This window comes from Cervus canadensis, chromosome 7 (genome assembly GCF_019320065.1).
Source record: "Cervus canadensis isolate Bull #8, Minnesota chromosome 7, ASM1932006v1, whole genome shotgun sequence".
Lineage (NCBI taxonomy): Eukaryota > Metazoa > Chordata > Mammalia > Artiodactyla > Cervidae > Cervus > Cervus canadensis.
In genome coordinates, this window is record NC_057392.1 from 35,587,131 (window position 1) to 35,603,032 (window position 15,902).

A 15,902-nucleotide genomic window follows, 5' to 3' on the forward strand; every position below is an offset into this window, starting at 1 on the left:
TCTAGCCTCTGCCCCAGGCAATTGTGAAATTGTGAATGAATTTTCAGAGATGAAAACCTCACCTGTCACTGTGCTCCACTGCAATCTTGTGCTTGTTCTTAGAATCGACCCTGGCTTCCCTGACCATGTCCCTCCAGGCCCTGAAAATCTTCTTCTGAAGAAAATGTACGCACAGTTTTCTTACTTCTTCATCTAGATCAATCAGGTGCTGGGGATGAAGACAGGGGGAAAAGTGAGGCATATAATATCATAGACAAAAAATTTTGAGCAAATAGTACAAAAGAGAAAGAATCCAAACAAACAAAGGACACTGGAGGCACAAGGAGGGTGTGGCAGCCAAGGCCACATCCTGTCAGGGGTTAAAAAGATAGCAATGGAATCAGAGCGGGAGAGACCCTTCTAAGACTGAGGGGGCAGGTTGCTAGTAAAATCACTTGAGCAATAATGGGACAAGAAACAGATTAGTATAAAAATAAAAGCTGATGTAGTGACACATTACAGTTTAAAGGCATCTCTCTGTGTGAAAAGAAATGTGCTTAAGGTTTTATACTAACAAAAAACTGACTTGACATTTTCAAATTCATTTCAAAGCAACGGACTGAACTGCCTCTTCTATATTATTCTTGAAAAAAACATAATGACTGTTGACATCTGGAGTACACCTACTTTTCTTGCATAGGGTTGGGCAGAGACATGTATTTAAAACTCTCTTCCTTGTGGCCTTACCTGTAGCCAGCTCCGGATGACTCTCCTAAGCAATATTTGTGAATAAAATTGATCAGCCTGGGCCATCTTCTTAGCCAGGCTTTCCTGACTCCACTGGAACCAGGTCAGCAGGCATTTCCTCTGTAGGGTCAAAGAGTGATGCTCTTTGGCCACCTGGACAATGTTTTAAATGAGAAAAGAAAATTATCTCTTATATCTTAAATCATTTAAGGAAATACACATCACCTTGGCAAGTGATGCTGTTAACCCCACATAGGCAGTTGCTCTCTTAAGGACATTCATTTATGTCCTAAAAACTTTGACTGTATTATGTGGGGATTTTAGATTCACAGAATGCATAGCCTTTCAATGCTGACTCCCTGAAGACCACAATGACTGTCTGGTTATTAAGGAAATGGAATAAACAACCTCCAAGACCATTAGGTCACTTGCATTGAGTTTTGAAGTGGGTGGCTGGCAACAGTCTGTTTTGATCTCTAGGAGCTTGGGCAGCAACTGCATAGCAAACCTCTCTTTATTATGTACTTAACCACTGTCTAATTGAAGAAGTGCCAATACTTTGAATTTGTTTTATAGAGTGAGCTGTCACTAGCATTGAACTTTAGACATTGAAATTTATCAGTAAACCACAGAATCATTTAATAGAAAAATAACATGATGAATAATTTAATGTCTTACCAACTTACTCAGAGTATCATTCTATCAAAATAAACATACAACTCTGACTTTATAGATTTTAAAAAGTAACTGTTCCATTGTTTCAAGAGGTCAGAGGAAAAAGCCCTTCTCTCTTAGTCCTCCCCAGAAAGCTGGGCATTTTTTCTAAGCCTCATCTCATCACTGAGCAATTTGAATGTGACTGACCTGAATGAGTCCCTTGGCAGTCACATATACTGGCCAAAATGACCATCACAGGAGGTCTCTGTGGCACCTGGGAGCCAAAAGGCAAGAGGAGCCAGAAACACACTGTCTCCTACCCGCCCTTAGAGGAAAACACAAGAGAACCAAGGAGAAAAAGATAGTCAGAAGATGCCTAATGGAATACAGTACATGTGAGTTGTAGGGAAAATGCTAAATAACTCTTCTGAAAACAACACAAAAATGCAGTATAAAGAAGCCAGTAACTGTTTAACTGGATCCTCTTTCATTCTTAATTTTTTCTATCCTTTCCTGGAAGTCAGCTCTGATGGATAAAGAAGCTACTGCTTCCTCTTACTATTCTCCAGCACTGTTACTTCTTTTTCTTTATTTTTTTTTCCATAATATACATTTTATTTTATTTTTTCCTTTTTTTTTAAATTAGTTGGAGGCTAATTACTTCACAACATTTCAGTGGGTTTTGTCATACATTGATATGAATCAGCCATAGAGTTACACGTATTCCCCATCCCGATCCCCCCTCCCACCTCCCTCTCCACCCGATTCCTCTGGGTCTTCCCAGTGCACCAGGCCCGAGCACTTGTCTCATGCATCCCACCTGGGCTGGTGATCTGTTTCACCATAGATAACATACATGCTGTTCTTTCGAAACATCCCACCCTCGCCTTCTCCCACAGAGTTCAAAAGTCTGTTCTGTACATCTGTGTCTCTTTTTCTGTTTTGCATATAGGGTTATCATTACTATCTTTCTAAATTCCATATATATGTGTTAGTATGCTGTAATGTTCTTTATCTTTCTGTCTTACTTCACTCTGTATAATGGGCTCCAGTTTCATCCATCTCATTAGAACTGATTCTAATGAGTTCTTTTTAATGGCTGAGTAATATTCCATGGTGTATATGTACCACAGCTTCCTTATCCATTCATCTGCTGATGGGCATCTAGGTTGCTTCCATGTCCTGGCTATTATAAACAGTGCTGCGATGAACATTGGGGTGCACGTGTCTCTTTCAGATCTGGTTTCCTCAGTGTGTATGCCCAGAAGTGGGATTGCTGGGTCATATGGCAGTTCTATTTCCAGTTTTTTAAGGAATCTCCACACTGTTTTCCATAGTGGCTGTACTAGTTTGCATTCCCACCAACAGTGTAAGAGGGTTCCCTTTTCTCCACACCCTCTCCAGCATTTATTGCTTGTAGACTTTTGGATAGCAGCCATCCTGACTGGTGTGTAATGGCACCTCATTGTGGTTTTGATTTGCATTTTTCTTTCTTTTTAAACTTTCAGCTGGTGGTTGGTATCTACATATCTCTCTGATTCCTACACAGCACAGAAGACATGCCGGAACTGGGCAGGGGTTTTGGAGGAAGGGGTTGCTGAGTTCCCTCCTAGCTTTGTGACCAATGTGCTGTGTGACCTTAAGCAAGTGAGTTTTCCTTTCTAAGGCTCAGTTTCTTTACAAATTGAAAGAGATGGGAGAGGATTACTAGTATTCTAACATTCTATTATCCTGTGTGGTAGGCTGAACAGTGGCTCTCAGGATGGCCATAGGCTAATCCCTGGAACCTGCAGATATGTTACCTTACAAGGTAAAAGGGATTTTGTAAATGTGATTAAGTGAAGGATCTTAAGATGGGGAGATGGTCCTGGATTATATGGCAGAGCTCTAAACGTAATCACAAGAGTTCTTGTAAGAGGGAGGCAGGAGGAACAGCATCAATATGAGATGTGACATCAAAGTAAGGGATCAAGAGAGAATTGAGGAAGGGGCTATGGACAATGAAATGCAAGCAGCCCAGTGGAAGCTGAAAAAAGCCAGAAGACAAGAGTCTCTCCCGGAACCTCCAGGAGGAACCTGTCCTACTGACACTTTGACTTCAGCCCAGGAAGTCTGATTTTGGACTTCTGACTTAAACAGAAATTTAAGATAACAAAATTTGTGTTTTAAGACACTGTTTGTGGTAATTTGTTACAACAGTATAGGAAACTAACACACTTGTTCAATACAGTCTAGAGAGGTGGTTCGCAAAATGTGGTGCTCAGACTACTTGGATCAGAATCTCCCGGGCTACTTTTTTTTTTCTTTAAAAAATTTTTTTTGGCCATGGCACATGGGATCATAGTTCCTTGACCAGGGATTGAACCCATGTCCCTTGCGCTGGAAGGTGGAGTCTTAACCACTGGGTCACCAGGGAAGGCCCTGGACTACTTTTTAAAAATGCAGATTCCCTGACACACCACCCCCACCACCCCAGCCAACAATGCAGAGCTACTGAGAACACCTGTGGGTGGGAACAGGAACATGCATTTTTACAAGCTTTCCAGATGGTTTTATGAATAGGAAAGTTTGGAAATGCTGGATTCATATCTGTGTTTCCCTGGTTTTATTTTAATTAGGTTTTTCTATATTTAAAGCCTATGCTGTCATTTTGAATTCAAACTCTGGTTTCTTTTTACATTCTTATAAATAAATTTTTAAAAACTTAATTTGGGGGACTTTCTTGGTGGTCCAGTGGCTGACTTCAAACTCCCAGTGCAGGGTTCCATTCCTGGTCAGGGAACTAGATTCAGCATGCCTCAACTAAAGATCCTGCATGCCACAACAAACACCCTGCATGTGGTAGCAAAGATCCCTTGCAGTAATGCAACTACAACCTGCTGCAGCCAAATAGATATTAAAAAAAATTTGGTTATTCACCCATAATAATGGATTATTCACCCATTTTATCTTGGGTCATTCACCCAAGATAAAATTCACCCATATTTTCTTCGTAAATTTTATACCTTTGATTTTTTTCAATCAAAAACATGGCCCAAAAAAGAAGAGCTGATAAGAATATAAGAGTGAGTTACTATACTCCCTGTCTGCTTTTTGTGTATTAATAATTAAAAACAAAAAAATAGACAAAAGCCAGATAAAATAAAACTAGGAGCATGCAAATGGATAGCAAACTATTTGATATGACTAATCTTTGTGGTAGTATATTACAAGAAGCAAACTTCCATTCAAATTTCATTTCCACATTCGTTTACTCAGTAGATTAAGGCTTAGCCCTCCCATATCATTATCAGGAAAATAATGTAAAGAATCTGCCTGCAATGTGGGAGACCTGGGTTCGATCCCTGGGTTGGGAAGATCCCCTGGAGAAGGCAAAGGCTACCCACTCCAGTATTCTGGCCTAGAGAATTCCATGGACTGCACAGTCCATGGGGTTGCAAAGAGTCGGACATGACTGAGCGACTTTTCACTTTGGGGCACAGATGGGGCAAAGCCTCCAATCGGAGAGCTCCTCATGCCCTCAGGCCTGACCACCATAAATTGTCCTCATTAGCTGGTTTGGGATACTCAGTAGTTCCAGAACACTAAGAGGCATTAAGAGGCAGAGGACAAAAAATCGGGGACATAGAAAAACAGTATGGAGGGCATTTACAAAAGATAAAAAGGAAAAGAAAGTGAAAATAGAAGAGAACAAAGAGATGAAGGGTGAACAGATTGGCTAGGGGAGGGAAAAGAGTAACCTGAGTCACATTCACAAAGGTATAACTTGCAAGGTTTCTTATGATGTAGGACATTATTGTTCATCTTTAATCCTAGTTTTCAAAACCAAAACTATTAGCCTTACTTTTCAGTATTCACTTGGCCAAATGTATAAACAAGAGTGGTCATAACTAGTATGCATTACTGACCTTATTATGAAATAGAATTCTACAGATAACATTTTATCTATTTTGAGCTTTTGATTATTTAGTTAAATGCTCTGTTCTGTGCACTGGATAAATTTGAATTTCAGTGGTATTTGATTTCATTTATCTCTGTATGGTAGAATGGACTACTGTTCCTGATAACAGGATTAGACACCCATAGCTTGCTTGTGATTTCATCCTGTCTCCCAATGGAGTAGATAGAGACCCTTTCTCCCCTCAGTGACCCTGAGTTTGGCCCTATGACTTTCCGTGGCCAATGGAATGTTAGTGGACATGATACAAGCCCAGGTTTCATAAGCGTTTACATAATTGGGTTTGGCTTTTGTACTTGACATTTGCCAGGTGAAAGCTTCCCCTGAAAAACCGCTGGAGCCAGTAAGAGAGGCTGTGGAGAGACCTGAACTCAACCTAAACTTTAGTGGGAAATAAATACTTGGATTGTAAGCCACAGCATTTTAGGGCCATTTGTTAGGCAGCTTTATTGCAGCAGAAGTCTGATTGGTATACCTTATGGTAATGATTTTTCCTTTATTACATAGCTAACTATACACTGCTGTTTTAGCTACACACTGCTAAAATTGAGAGAAGCCTCTATTCATCCTGCCTTGGAGGTCTCTAATAAAAAATGAACTCTAGTTCTTTCTAACGTATTCAGTTACAGAAGTCTTTACCTACCTTGGAAGACCAAATTCAAACTGTTACCTGAAACAAACAAATATCCACACTCAATTCATTTATCTTTCTGACTTTTAAATCTCCAAACAACCTCCAAGGCCTAATTGGGTGTTTATTTGAAAGTGCACCTGTTGGTTTTGGGCGGGAGGTGGGTAAGAGTGTGACACTATACCTTGAGGTTTTGCACGCTCTGCATTCTTAGCCTCTTCCAAGGCTCCAGACCTTTCTTTCTTAGCAATACCCTTTCATAGTGTTCTTTGGCTATTGCTTCCAGCTGCTGGTTCCTCTTAATTCTCTTCTGCTTCTCTAGTTCTTTCTGGGAAAAAAAAAAAAGAAAAAAAGTAAAAATGCCAAGGAGGAACCAAAATGGTGAGATAGGAGGCTACTAAACTTCCTTCCTCCCTTGGATGCATTGAATGTATAGCTACACATGGAGCAGTTCCCTCTGAAAGAAATCCAGAAACTAGCTGTGTGACTTTTCCACATCAAGCAAATGAGAAAATACCCACACTGACACATCAACAATACTGACAGGAAAGACTGAGACACAGTCTCACCATAAACTCCATCCCTGGCTCAGTGCCATATAATCAGGATCCACAGGGATTCCTCAGCGTCTCCATGAAGAATGAAGGGTCTGGACTGCACATCTAGCATCCTGATTTTAAAGATAACCATTCAAGAAAGGGATGGGCCTCCAAAACACCTAGCTCTGAAAGCCAATAAGGCTAGTGTCCATGAGACACACAAGACTATACAAACAAAGAAACAGGTCTTAATGGATATGAGGTACTCACTGTGGCTATGCTCCTACGATCAGTTCTGAGAAATCAGGCAAAAAAAGCCTATCACCCAGTCTTTCCCTGAAAGCAATGTGACTGCATATTTTACAAGCTGCTGCTTGAGGGTTCAGATTCTAATTTAGCTTGCATCTAGGAGCTGGCTGAAATCCTTCCTAAAGGCTGAGAGAGCCTTTAGGTACTTCCTCTGCTTTCTCCCTCTGGCTCATTCCAAAGGTAAAACCAGATTGCTAGCATCTCTCTGAAGGGAGCTTATATACATGTTGGCTTATACACATGTTTTACACACTAACTTCAGTTATTGTCACCTGAGAAGGATGGGCCCCTGGGCTTTGATAGCCAATGGAACTTAGAATCACAAGTCCCACAGGACTATGGCAAACAAGCAGGTTTTAAATAGGCACAAAAGAACTCCAGCCCCATTGCCTTGGCCACCCAGCCCCAGGGCTATATACCTGGGCTCAGTGAAAGGGTGCAGGAAAAACACACATCTCCTAGTTTCTCCCTGGAACGGGCTTAACTATATATATACTTAACTATACTATACTTAACTTATACTATATATATATACTTAACTATATATATATATACACTCAGCACAGGTGCTGCTTGAGGGTACAGCTTTTAATCTGTGTGCATCAAGTTACTGACTGAAATCCTTTCTTTGGGGACACTGATAGGTCTTGACACATGCTCAAACAGGCAGAGCTACTGAAGACAAAGACAGTGGCTTTGACAATCACAAAGGTTTGAGAGACAACCAGGAATCTGGGCCAGGCTGACTGATGAGTTCATCTTCTTGGGACCACTCTGTCAAGACTAGGAGAGATGACTGTTTAATGCACAGAAACCAACACAGAGAGTCAAGAAAAATAAAGAAACAGAGAACTATGTTCCAAACAAAAGAGCAAGATAAACTTCCAGAAACCAATCTTAATGAAATGGAGGTAAGTGATTTACCCAATAGTGAAGTCACTCAGTCGTGTCCGACTCTTTGCGACCCCATGGACTGTTACCTACCAGGCTCCTCCATCCACTGGATTTTCCAGGCAAGAATACTAGAGTGGGTTGCCATATCCTTCTCTAAGAGATCTTCCCGACCCAGGGATTGAACCCAGGTCTCCCGCACTGTAGGCAGACGCTTTACCATCTGAACAATTATGGAAGTCCAATTTACCCAATAGTGTTTTCAAAATAATGGTGATAAGGATGCTAACTGATGTCAGGAGAGCAATGCACAAAGTGAGAATTTCAACAGAGATAGAAAATATTTAAAAGTACCAAACATCACACAGCTGAAGAATACAATAATTAAACTAAAAAATTCAACAAAGGAGTTCAACTAGACTAGAAAACTGAAGGAAAAAAGATTCAGCCAGCTTACAGACAGAACAGTGGAATTCATCCAATCAGAGAAACAAAAAGAAAAAATAATGAGAAAAAGTGAAAATAGCTTAAGGGACTAATGGGCTATCATCAAAGGGAGAATATATATATTATAGGAGTCCCAGAAAGAGAAAAGGGCACAAAGCTTATTTGGAGAAGTACTGGCTGAAAACTTCCCTAACCTTGATGAAACAGATATACAGGTTCAGGAAGCCCAAAAAGTATCAAATCAGATGAATCTAAAGAGACACACACAAAGACACTTTAAATTGTCCAAAATTAAAGACAAAGAATGTTAAAAACACTAGAGAAAAGTAACTTATATATAGTACAAAACCACCAGTGGATTTTTCAGCAGAAACCTTGCAGGCCAGAGAAGTGGGATGTTATATTCAAGTGATGAAAGAAAAAATTGCCAATTAAGAATATTCTACCCAGGAACAGTGTTCTCTAATCAGTAATATGAAAATACATTAAAGTATAAACCTACTAATAAAGGTAAATATATTGTTAAATTCAGAATACTCAGTATTGTAATGGTGATTCACTTAAAACTCTGGTACAAGATAAAATAATTAAAAACAACTAAATAATTTGATACACAATATAAAAAGATGTAAAGTGTGACAGTAACACAAATATGGTGGCAGAAGTGTAAAAATGTAGAGTTTTTCTATGCATTCAAAGTTATCAGCTTAAAATAGACTGTTATGACTACAAAATGTTTTATATAAGCCTTATGGTAACCACAAACAATAAACTTACAGTAAATATACAAAATATAAATCACAGCACAATACATATAATCAAAAGAATTCAAGAGAGGAAGAAAGGGAAAAAAAAGAAAGTACAAAAGAGCTAGAAAATAATTAACAAAATGGCAAAATAGCAAGCCAACACCTATTAATAATTACTTTAAATGTACATAGATTAAATCCTTCATTCAAAAAACACAGAGTAGCTGAATGGACAAGACCTGACTATATGCTTTCAATGAGAGGCTCACTCCAGTTTTAAGGACACACACAGACTGAAAGTGATGGGATGGAGAAGATACTCTATGCAAACAGGTAGTTTGGATTGTAAGGAGAGCAGGGGTAGCTATATTTATATCAGACAATATAGACATTAAGCCTATATAAAACTATGACAAGAGACATTATATCATGATAAAGAAGTCAATCAAGAGGACGTAACAATTTAAATGATTTATGCACTCAACACTGGAGCACCTAAATATATATAAAGCAAATATTAACATTTTGAAGTGAGAAATAGGCAGAAATACAATAATAGTAGTGGATTTTGATAAGCCACTTCCAATAATGGACAGATCATCCACACAGAAAATCAACAAGGACACACTGGACTTAAACAACAAGTTACATCTATTATAGACATACACAGAACATTTTATCCACTGGCAGCAGAATACATATTTTTCTCAAGTGTACATGGAACATTCTTCAGGATAGATCATATGTCAGGCCATAAAACAAGTCTTAATAAATTTAAAAAGACTGAAATCATATCAAGCATATTTTCCAACTTCAATGTTATAAAATTAGAAATTAATATAAGAGGAAAACTGGAAAATTCACAAATATGTGGAGATTAAACAACATGATTCTGAACAACCAAGGGTCATAAAAGAAATCAAAAGGAAAATTAAATAAAGAATCTGATAAAATGAAAATGGAAACACAACATACCTGAACTTACGGGATGCAGCAAAAGCAGTTCTACTAGGTAAGTTTAGTCTTACATTAAGAAAAAAGATCTCAAATAAACAACCTGACTATACACCTCAAGGAACTAGAAGAACAAACTAAGCCCAAAGTTAGTAGTAGGAAGAAAATAAAGATTAAAACAGAAATAAATGAAATAGAGACTAGAAAGATGATTTAAAAGATCACAGAAGCTAAGAACTGTTAAAAAAAACAAACAAACCCCCCCAGACAAACCATTAGCTAGCCTAAGGGAAAAAAAGACAAAGTCAGAAATGAAAGACATTACTACAGAAAACTGAGAAATACTAAGAATCATAAAAAGCTACTATAAACAATTAAATGCCAAAAAGTTAGATAACATAAGAAGAAATGGATAGATTCCTAGAAACATGCAACCTACTATGACTGAATCATGAAGAATTAGAAAACTGAACAGACTAATTACTGGTAAAGAGACTGAATCAGTAATCAAAAATCTTGGATTTGACACCAAAAGCAAAGGCAACAAAAGCCAAAATAAATAAGCAGGACTACATCAAACTAAAAAGCTTCTGTACAGGAAGGGAAACCAACAACAAAATGAAAACACAACCTATGGAATGGGAGAAAATATTTGCAACCACATATCCAGTAAAGGGTTAATATCCAAAATATATAAGGAACTCCCATAACTCAAAAGCAAAAAAGAAAAAAAACACAACAAAAAACTCATTTGAAAAAATGGGTAAAGGATCTGAACAGACTATTTTCCAAAGAAGACACACACAAGTGGCCAACAGGTATGTGTAAAAGTGCTCAATATCACTAATCATCAGGGGTATACAAATCAAAACCACAATAAGCTATCACCTCACACCTGTTAGGATGGCAATTAACAAAAAGACAAGGGAAAACAAATGCTAATGAGGATGTGGAAAAAAGGGAACCCTTGTACACTGTGGAGGAATGTAAACTAGTACAGCCACTAAGGAAAACAGTATGGAGGTTCCTCAATAAATTACAAATGAACTACCATATTACCCAGCAATCCTACTTCTGAGTATATATCCAATAGGAAACAAAATCACGATCTCAAAGATATATGTGTAGTCCTGTATTTATTGAAGCATTATTCACAATAGCCAAGGAATGGAAACAAAGTAGGTATCCAGTGACACATGATAAAAAAATTTACTATTGATACTCACAATGGAATATTACTCAGCCTTAAAAAAGAAGGAAATACTATCATTACTGACAATATTGATAAATTCTGAGGGCATTATGCTCAGTAAAATAAGCAAGACTGAGACAAACACTGAGTGGTATCACTTATATGCGGATCTTAAAAAAAAAAAAGTTGAACTTACAGAAACAGAGAGAGAAATGCCAGTGCCTTTTGAGGTAGGAGAAATAGGCAAGGCCCAGAAAAAGGGTACAAATTTTCAGTTACAAGATGAATAAGGTCTGAGAACCTAACGTGTAACAAGGTAACTATAGTTGATAATATTCTCACAATTTTGAAATTTACTAAGTGAGAAGAATGTAAGTGTTCTTACACACATGCACAATAAATATGTAAGGTGATGGACATATTAATTAACCCAGTGGGAATCCCATATTGTATGTACATTTTAGTAACTTACAGTTTTGTCAATTACACCTCAATAAAACTGAACAAAAAGTAAAGATGCAATGACCTGAAAACTCATGAATTTCATTTCAACAAATCACTAATTACTTTAATTTGAATATGTAACCACCAAATAGCATGTTAATCATGGTAACAGAACTCTGGAGCATTAAAAAAAAAAGGAAGCAACTCTGCCAAGAAGGGGAGAAAAAGTTCCTCATGAGTCCTACAGGAATCAGAGCTATGCATATCCTTTGAATAATTATTCAGGATTGTTCACAGAAATGATTTACATCTCACGAAGTTACTAGAAAGTAAAACATTCAGTTAAGAGAGAAATCACTATTTCCTCCTTATTATTATGGAAAACAGAAATATAGCCCCTTCATTTAGATCATGGGGTAGAAATTTATATATGAATAACTTCAAATTCAAAGATACTCCATTAAAAGTACAGTGGTGGCTGTTATGAAAGTCACAGGAGTAAAAGCAAAGACTTCACACTTTCTTCACAGTAGTCAGTTTCAGCAGTAAAAACTAAAAAAACTCTTAATTTAAGCTTCTTTGTCTTCATTTCCTACAATTTCACTTGAAGAAAATGGTTGTAGTGAATTGGCTGATTCTGACAAACTACTTAATAGTCTTGAGTCTCCTCTGAGGGGGGAAAAAAAGAGAGAAGGCACTGGAACATTTCTAATATGGGAGGGATATTTGCTCTGATCTTCCAAGCCAAACTACTTGTATCTGTACACATTTCTCACTGAAAAGGAAATGTCCATATTCTCCAAAGAATTAAACCAAAATTACCCTCATAATCTTTATTACAGACACTTTATATATTGAATTGAGTGGACAGAAACAAAAATTATTTATAAGAATCTTCTTATGACCAACAAGGGCTTCCCTGATAGCTCAATTGGTAAAGAATCTGCCTGCAATGCAGGAGACTCGGGTTTGATTCCTGGGTTGGGAAGATCCCCTGGAGAGGGAAATGGCAACCCACTCCAGTATTGCTGCCTGGAGAATCCCATGGACAAAGGAGCCTGGTGGGCTACACTCCATGGGGCCACAAGAATCAAACATGACTTAGTGACTAAAGCACCACCAAGACCAACAAGAGACAGCCAAGAGTTAAGCGGGGAGGAAAACAAAAGGTGGCCATTTTCACATCCACTGAAATGTCCCTCTAGCATCAAGGCAGCAGTTGCAAATTGCAGACAGGTATCTAACACAGTCAGTCTCTGGAGAAGCCCTTGGCCTTGGCTAATCCTATGCATATGCACACCAGTTATCTTCAGTTATAATACAACTCTATGGCTGGTGTTGTAGGATCTTAAGCAAAGCCATTTTCAGATGGTTTGTGGGGGGAAATGGCCTATTTAACTAATTAACTAATTTTTATTGGAGTATTGTTGATTTACAATGTTGTGTTAGTTTCAGGTGTACAGCAAAGTGAGTCAGTTATACATATACATACATTCATGCTTTTTAAGATTCTCTTCCCATACTGGCCATTACAGAGTATCAAGTAAAGTTCTCTGTGCTACACAGCAGGTCCTTATTAGTTATCTATTTTACATTATAGTAGTGTGTATATGTCAGTCCCAATCTCCTAACTTATCCCTTTCCCCAAATTCCTAATTTATTTATCCCACTCACCTTTCCTCTTTGGTAACCGTAAGTTTGTTTTCTATTTCTGAAACTCTATTTCTATTTTGTAGATAAGTTCATTTGTACCCTTTTCTTAGATTCCACATATAAGCGATATCATATGATATTTATCTTTCTGTGTCTAACTTACTTTACTCAATATGACAAACTCTAGGTCCACCTATGTTGCTATAAATGGCATTATTTTGATCTTTTATTTTATGACTGAGTTATATTCCACACGGTATATGTACCACATCTTGTTTATCTAGTTCTCTGTTGATGGACATTTCGGTTGCTTCCATTATTGTAAATTATTGTAAATTTATTGTAAATAGTGCTGATTATTGTAAATAGTGCTACAATGAACACTGGCTGTATGTATCTTTTCCAACTAGGGTTTTCGACTTTTTTGGATAAATACCCAGGAGTGGGATTGCTGGATCATACAGTAGCTCTATTTTTAGTTTTAAGGAACTTCCACACTGTTCTCCATAGTGACTGCACCAATTTACATTCCCACCAACATTGTAGGAAGGTTCCCTTTTCTCCACACTGTCTCCAGCATTTATTTGTTTGTAGATTAAAAAAAAATTCCACTTTTCCATGGAAAAGTAGAAAAACATTGAATAAACCAGAGATCTTCTTGAGCCAAAATTCTGTTTTCATATATAGCAATTTAGATGTGTATTTCCTGCCTTGATTAAGGATTCCTCAATATAGTTGATTGTGTTTTACTATTATTACTATATTTTCCACTTACTTGTATATAAAATGTCCATAATGCCTGCATCTAAGATTTACTGGGAGGATAACATGAAACGAAAGTGTCTGCCTTGAGATGACGCTTATACTGGGGTGGGGGGCGGGGGTGGGGGTGGAGGGTGATCTATGCACCTAAGGTTTTACAGAGCATACTTCACTCAGGCTAAAAAGGAACACAAAATCAGGGTATCTTTCTGATTTAAATTACTCAACAAACAACATGAAACAAATGAGTCATTTGTTTCATGTTGTTTGTTGGGTATCCTCTTTGCACAGGATTGCAAAGAGTCAGGCACAATTGTAAGCATGCTTGCATACACACACATACAAATGAAAACTGAGTGTTAGTTACTGAGTCATTTCCAACTCTTTGTGACGCCATGGACTGTACCCCGCCAGGGTCCTCTATCCATGGAATTCTCCAGGCATGAATACTGGAGTAGGTTGCCATTCCCTTCTCCAGGGGATCTTCCTGACCCAGGGATCAAACTTGGATTTCCCACATAAGCAAGCAGATTCATTACTGTCTGAACCACCAAGGAAGCACATATATGTATGTATGTATATATACATATATATATATTTCCATCACTACTGCTTTGAAAGAAAGACAAGGAATTACAGCAAGGTTAAGAAGAATAACAGAGTGCCTGATGAACTTTTGACACCATTCTCACACCTTGCCTTCGATCCTTTATAAGTCACCCTTTCATTGTGCTCTGGGACGTATTCCCACTTAGGCACTCCTGTAATTTATGGTCTTTGCTCTACTGTATCATGATTTTTTCTCTCACTACTAGACCATTCCCATAAATATGCAAATATGTACTGGTACTGCCCATCTTTTAACAAAATAACACAAAAAAGAACAAAAGTTCTTCTTTGACCCCATGTGACCTCTACCACATGCATGGTCTCTATTGCCTCACCACCTATTCTTTCATCAACTTCCTGAAATGGGGCTCCCTTCCCAGCAGTCCACTAAAAGCACTCTTGTCTATGTCATGAGCAATCTCCATGTTGCCAAATAAAAGTTTGTCTGTCCTCTTTTTAACTGTACCCAGCAGCATTTAGCCCAGTTAACTACCATCACTTCCTTCTAGAAATACTTTTTTTCTCTCAGCTTTTCAATAACAATTCTCTTGCTACTCTTTCTACCTCACTAGCTCAGCCTCTTGAGTAGTTATTCATATACTCTCAGACATGATCCTGGATTTTTGCATTTCTTCTCTCTCCACATAATATCCCAAGTTGATTTCATTCATGTCTAGAGCATTAAAACACTGACATGTTTTTGATGGCCAGATTCCTTACTGTAATCTTGATATCCAAGCTTACATATTCAAGTGCCTATATAATGTTTTCATTTCGATGTCTAGTAGGTGTCTCATATTTAACCTGCCCCTTGTGGACCTTGGGGCTTCCCGGTGGCTCAGATGGTAAAGAATCTGCCTGCAATGCAGAAGACCTGGGTTTGATCCCTGGGTTGGGAATATCCCTGGGGAAGGGAATGGCAACCCACTCCGGTATTCCTTCCTGGAGAATTCCAAGGACAGAGGAGCCTGGCAGGCTACAGTCCATGGGGTCACAAAAAGTCGGACATGACTGAGCGACTAACACTTTGGACCTCCCAGAGGCCACCTTAGAACAAGACCCAGTTTCCCCCTCAGACAGTCTCTCCCACTAGGAAGCTTCCATAAGCCTCCTATCCTTCTCCATCAGAGAGCAGACAGACTGAAAACCACAATCACAGTAAACTAATTATCTGATCACATGGACCACAGCCTGGTCTAACTCAATGAAACTATCAGCCATGCCATGTAGGGCCACCCGATATGGACAGATCATGGTGGAGAGTTCTGACAAAACGTGGTCCACTGGAGAAGGGAATGGCAAACCACTTCAGTATTCTTGCCGTGAGTGAAGAAGGAGTTCATAGGGCCTGGACTCCATCTTAGGCCTGTTCATGCTGATC

General features: G+C 38.4%; 1 protein-coding gene across 7 annotated transcripts in view; it reads right to left on the bottom strand.

Annotated features, from left to right (window-relative positions):
* Nucleotides 1-15,902, bottom strand: part of CCDC191 (coiled-coil domain containing 191) — an 88,046-nt gene that overhangs the window by 11,564 nt on the left and 60,580 nt on the right. For all 7 annotated transcript variants that reach the window (XM_043474901.1, XM_043474897.1, XM_043474903.1 and 4 more), the window contains 3 exons: nucleotides 6,157-6,300; nucleotides 727-879; nucleotides 63-208 (listed from right to left, as the gene is read on the bottom strand). In XM_043474901.1, coding sequence (XP_043330836.1) covers nucleotides 63-208; nucleotides 727-879; nucleotides 6,157-6,300 — 443 coding nt within the window. The remainder of the gene's footprint in view (nucleotides 1-62; nucleotides 209-726; nucleotides 880-6,156; nucleotides 6,301-15,902) is intronic.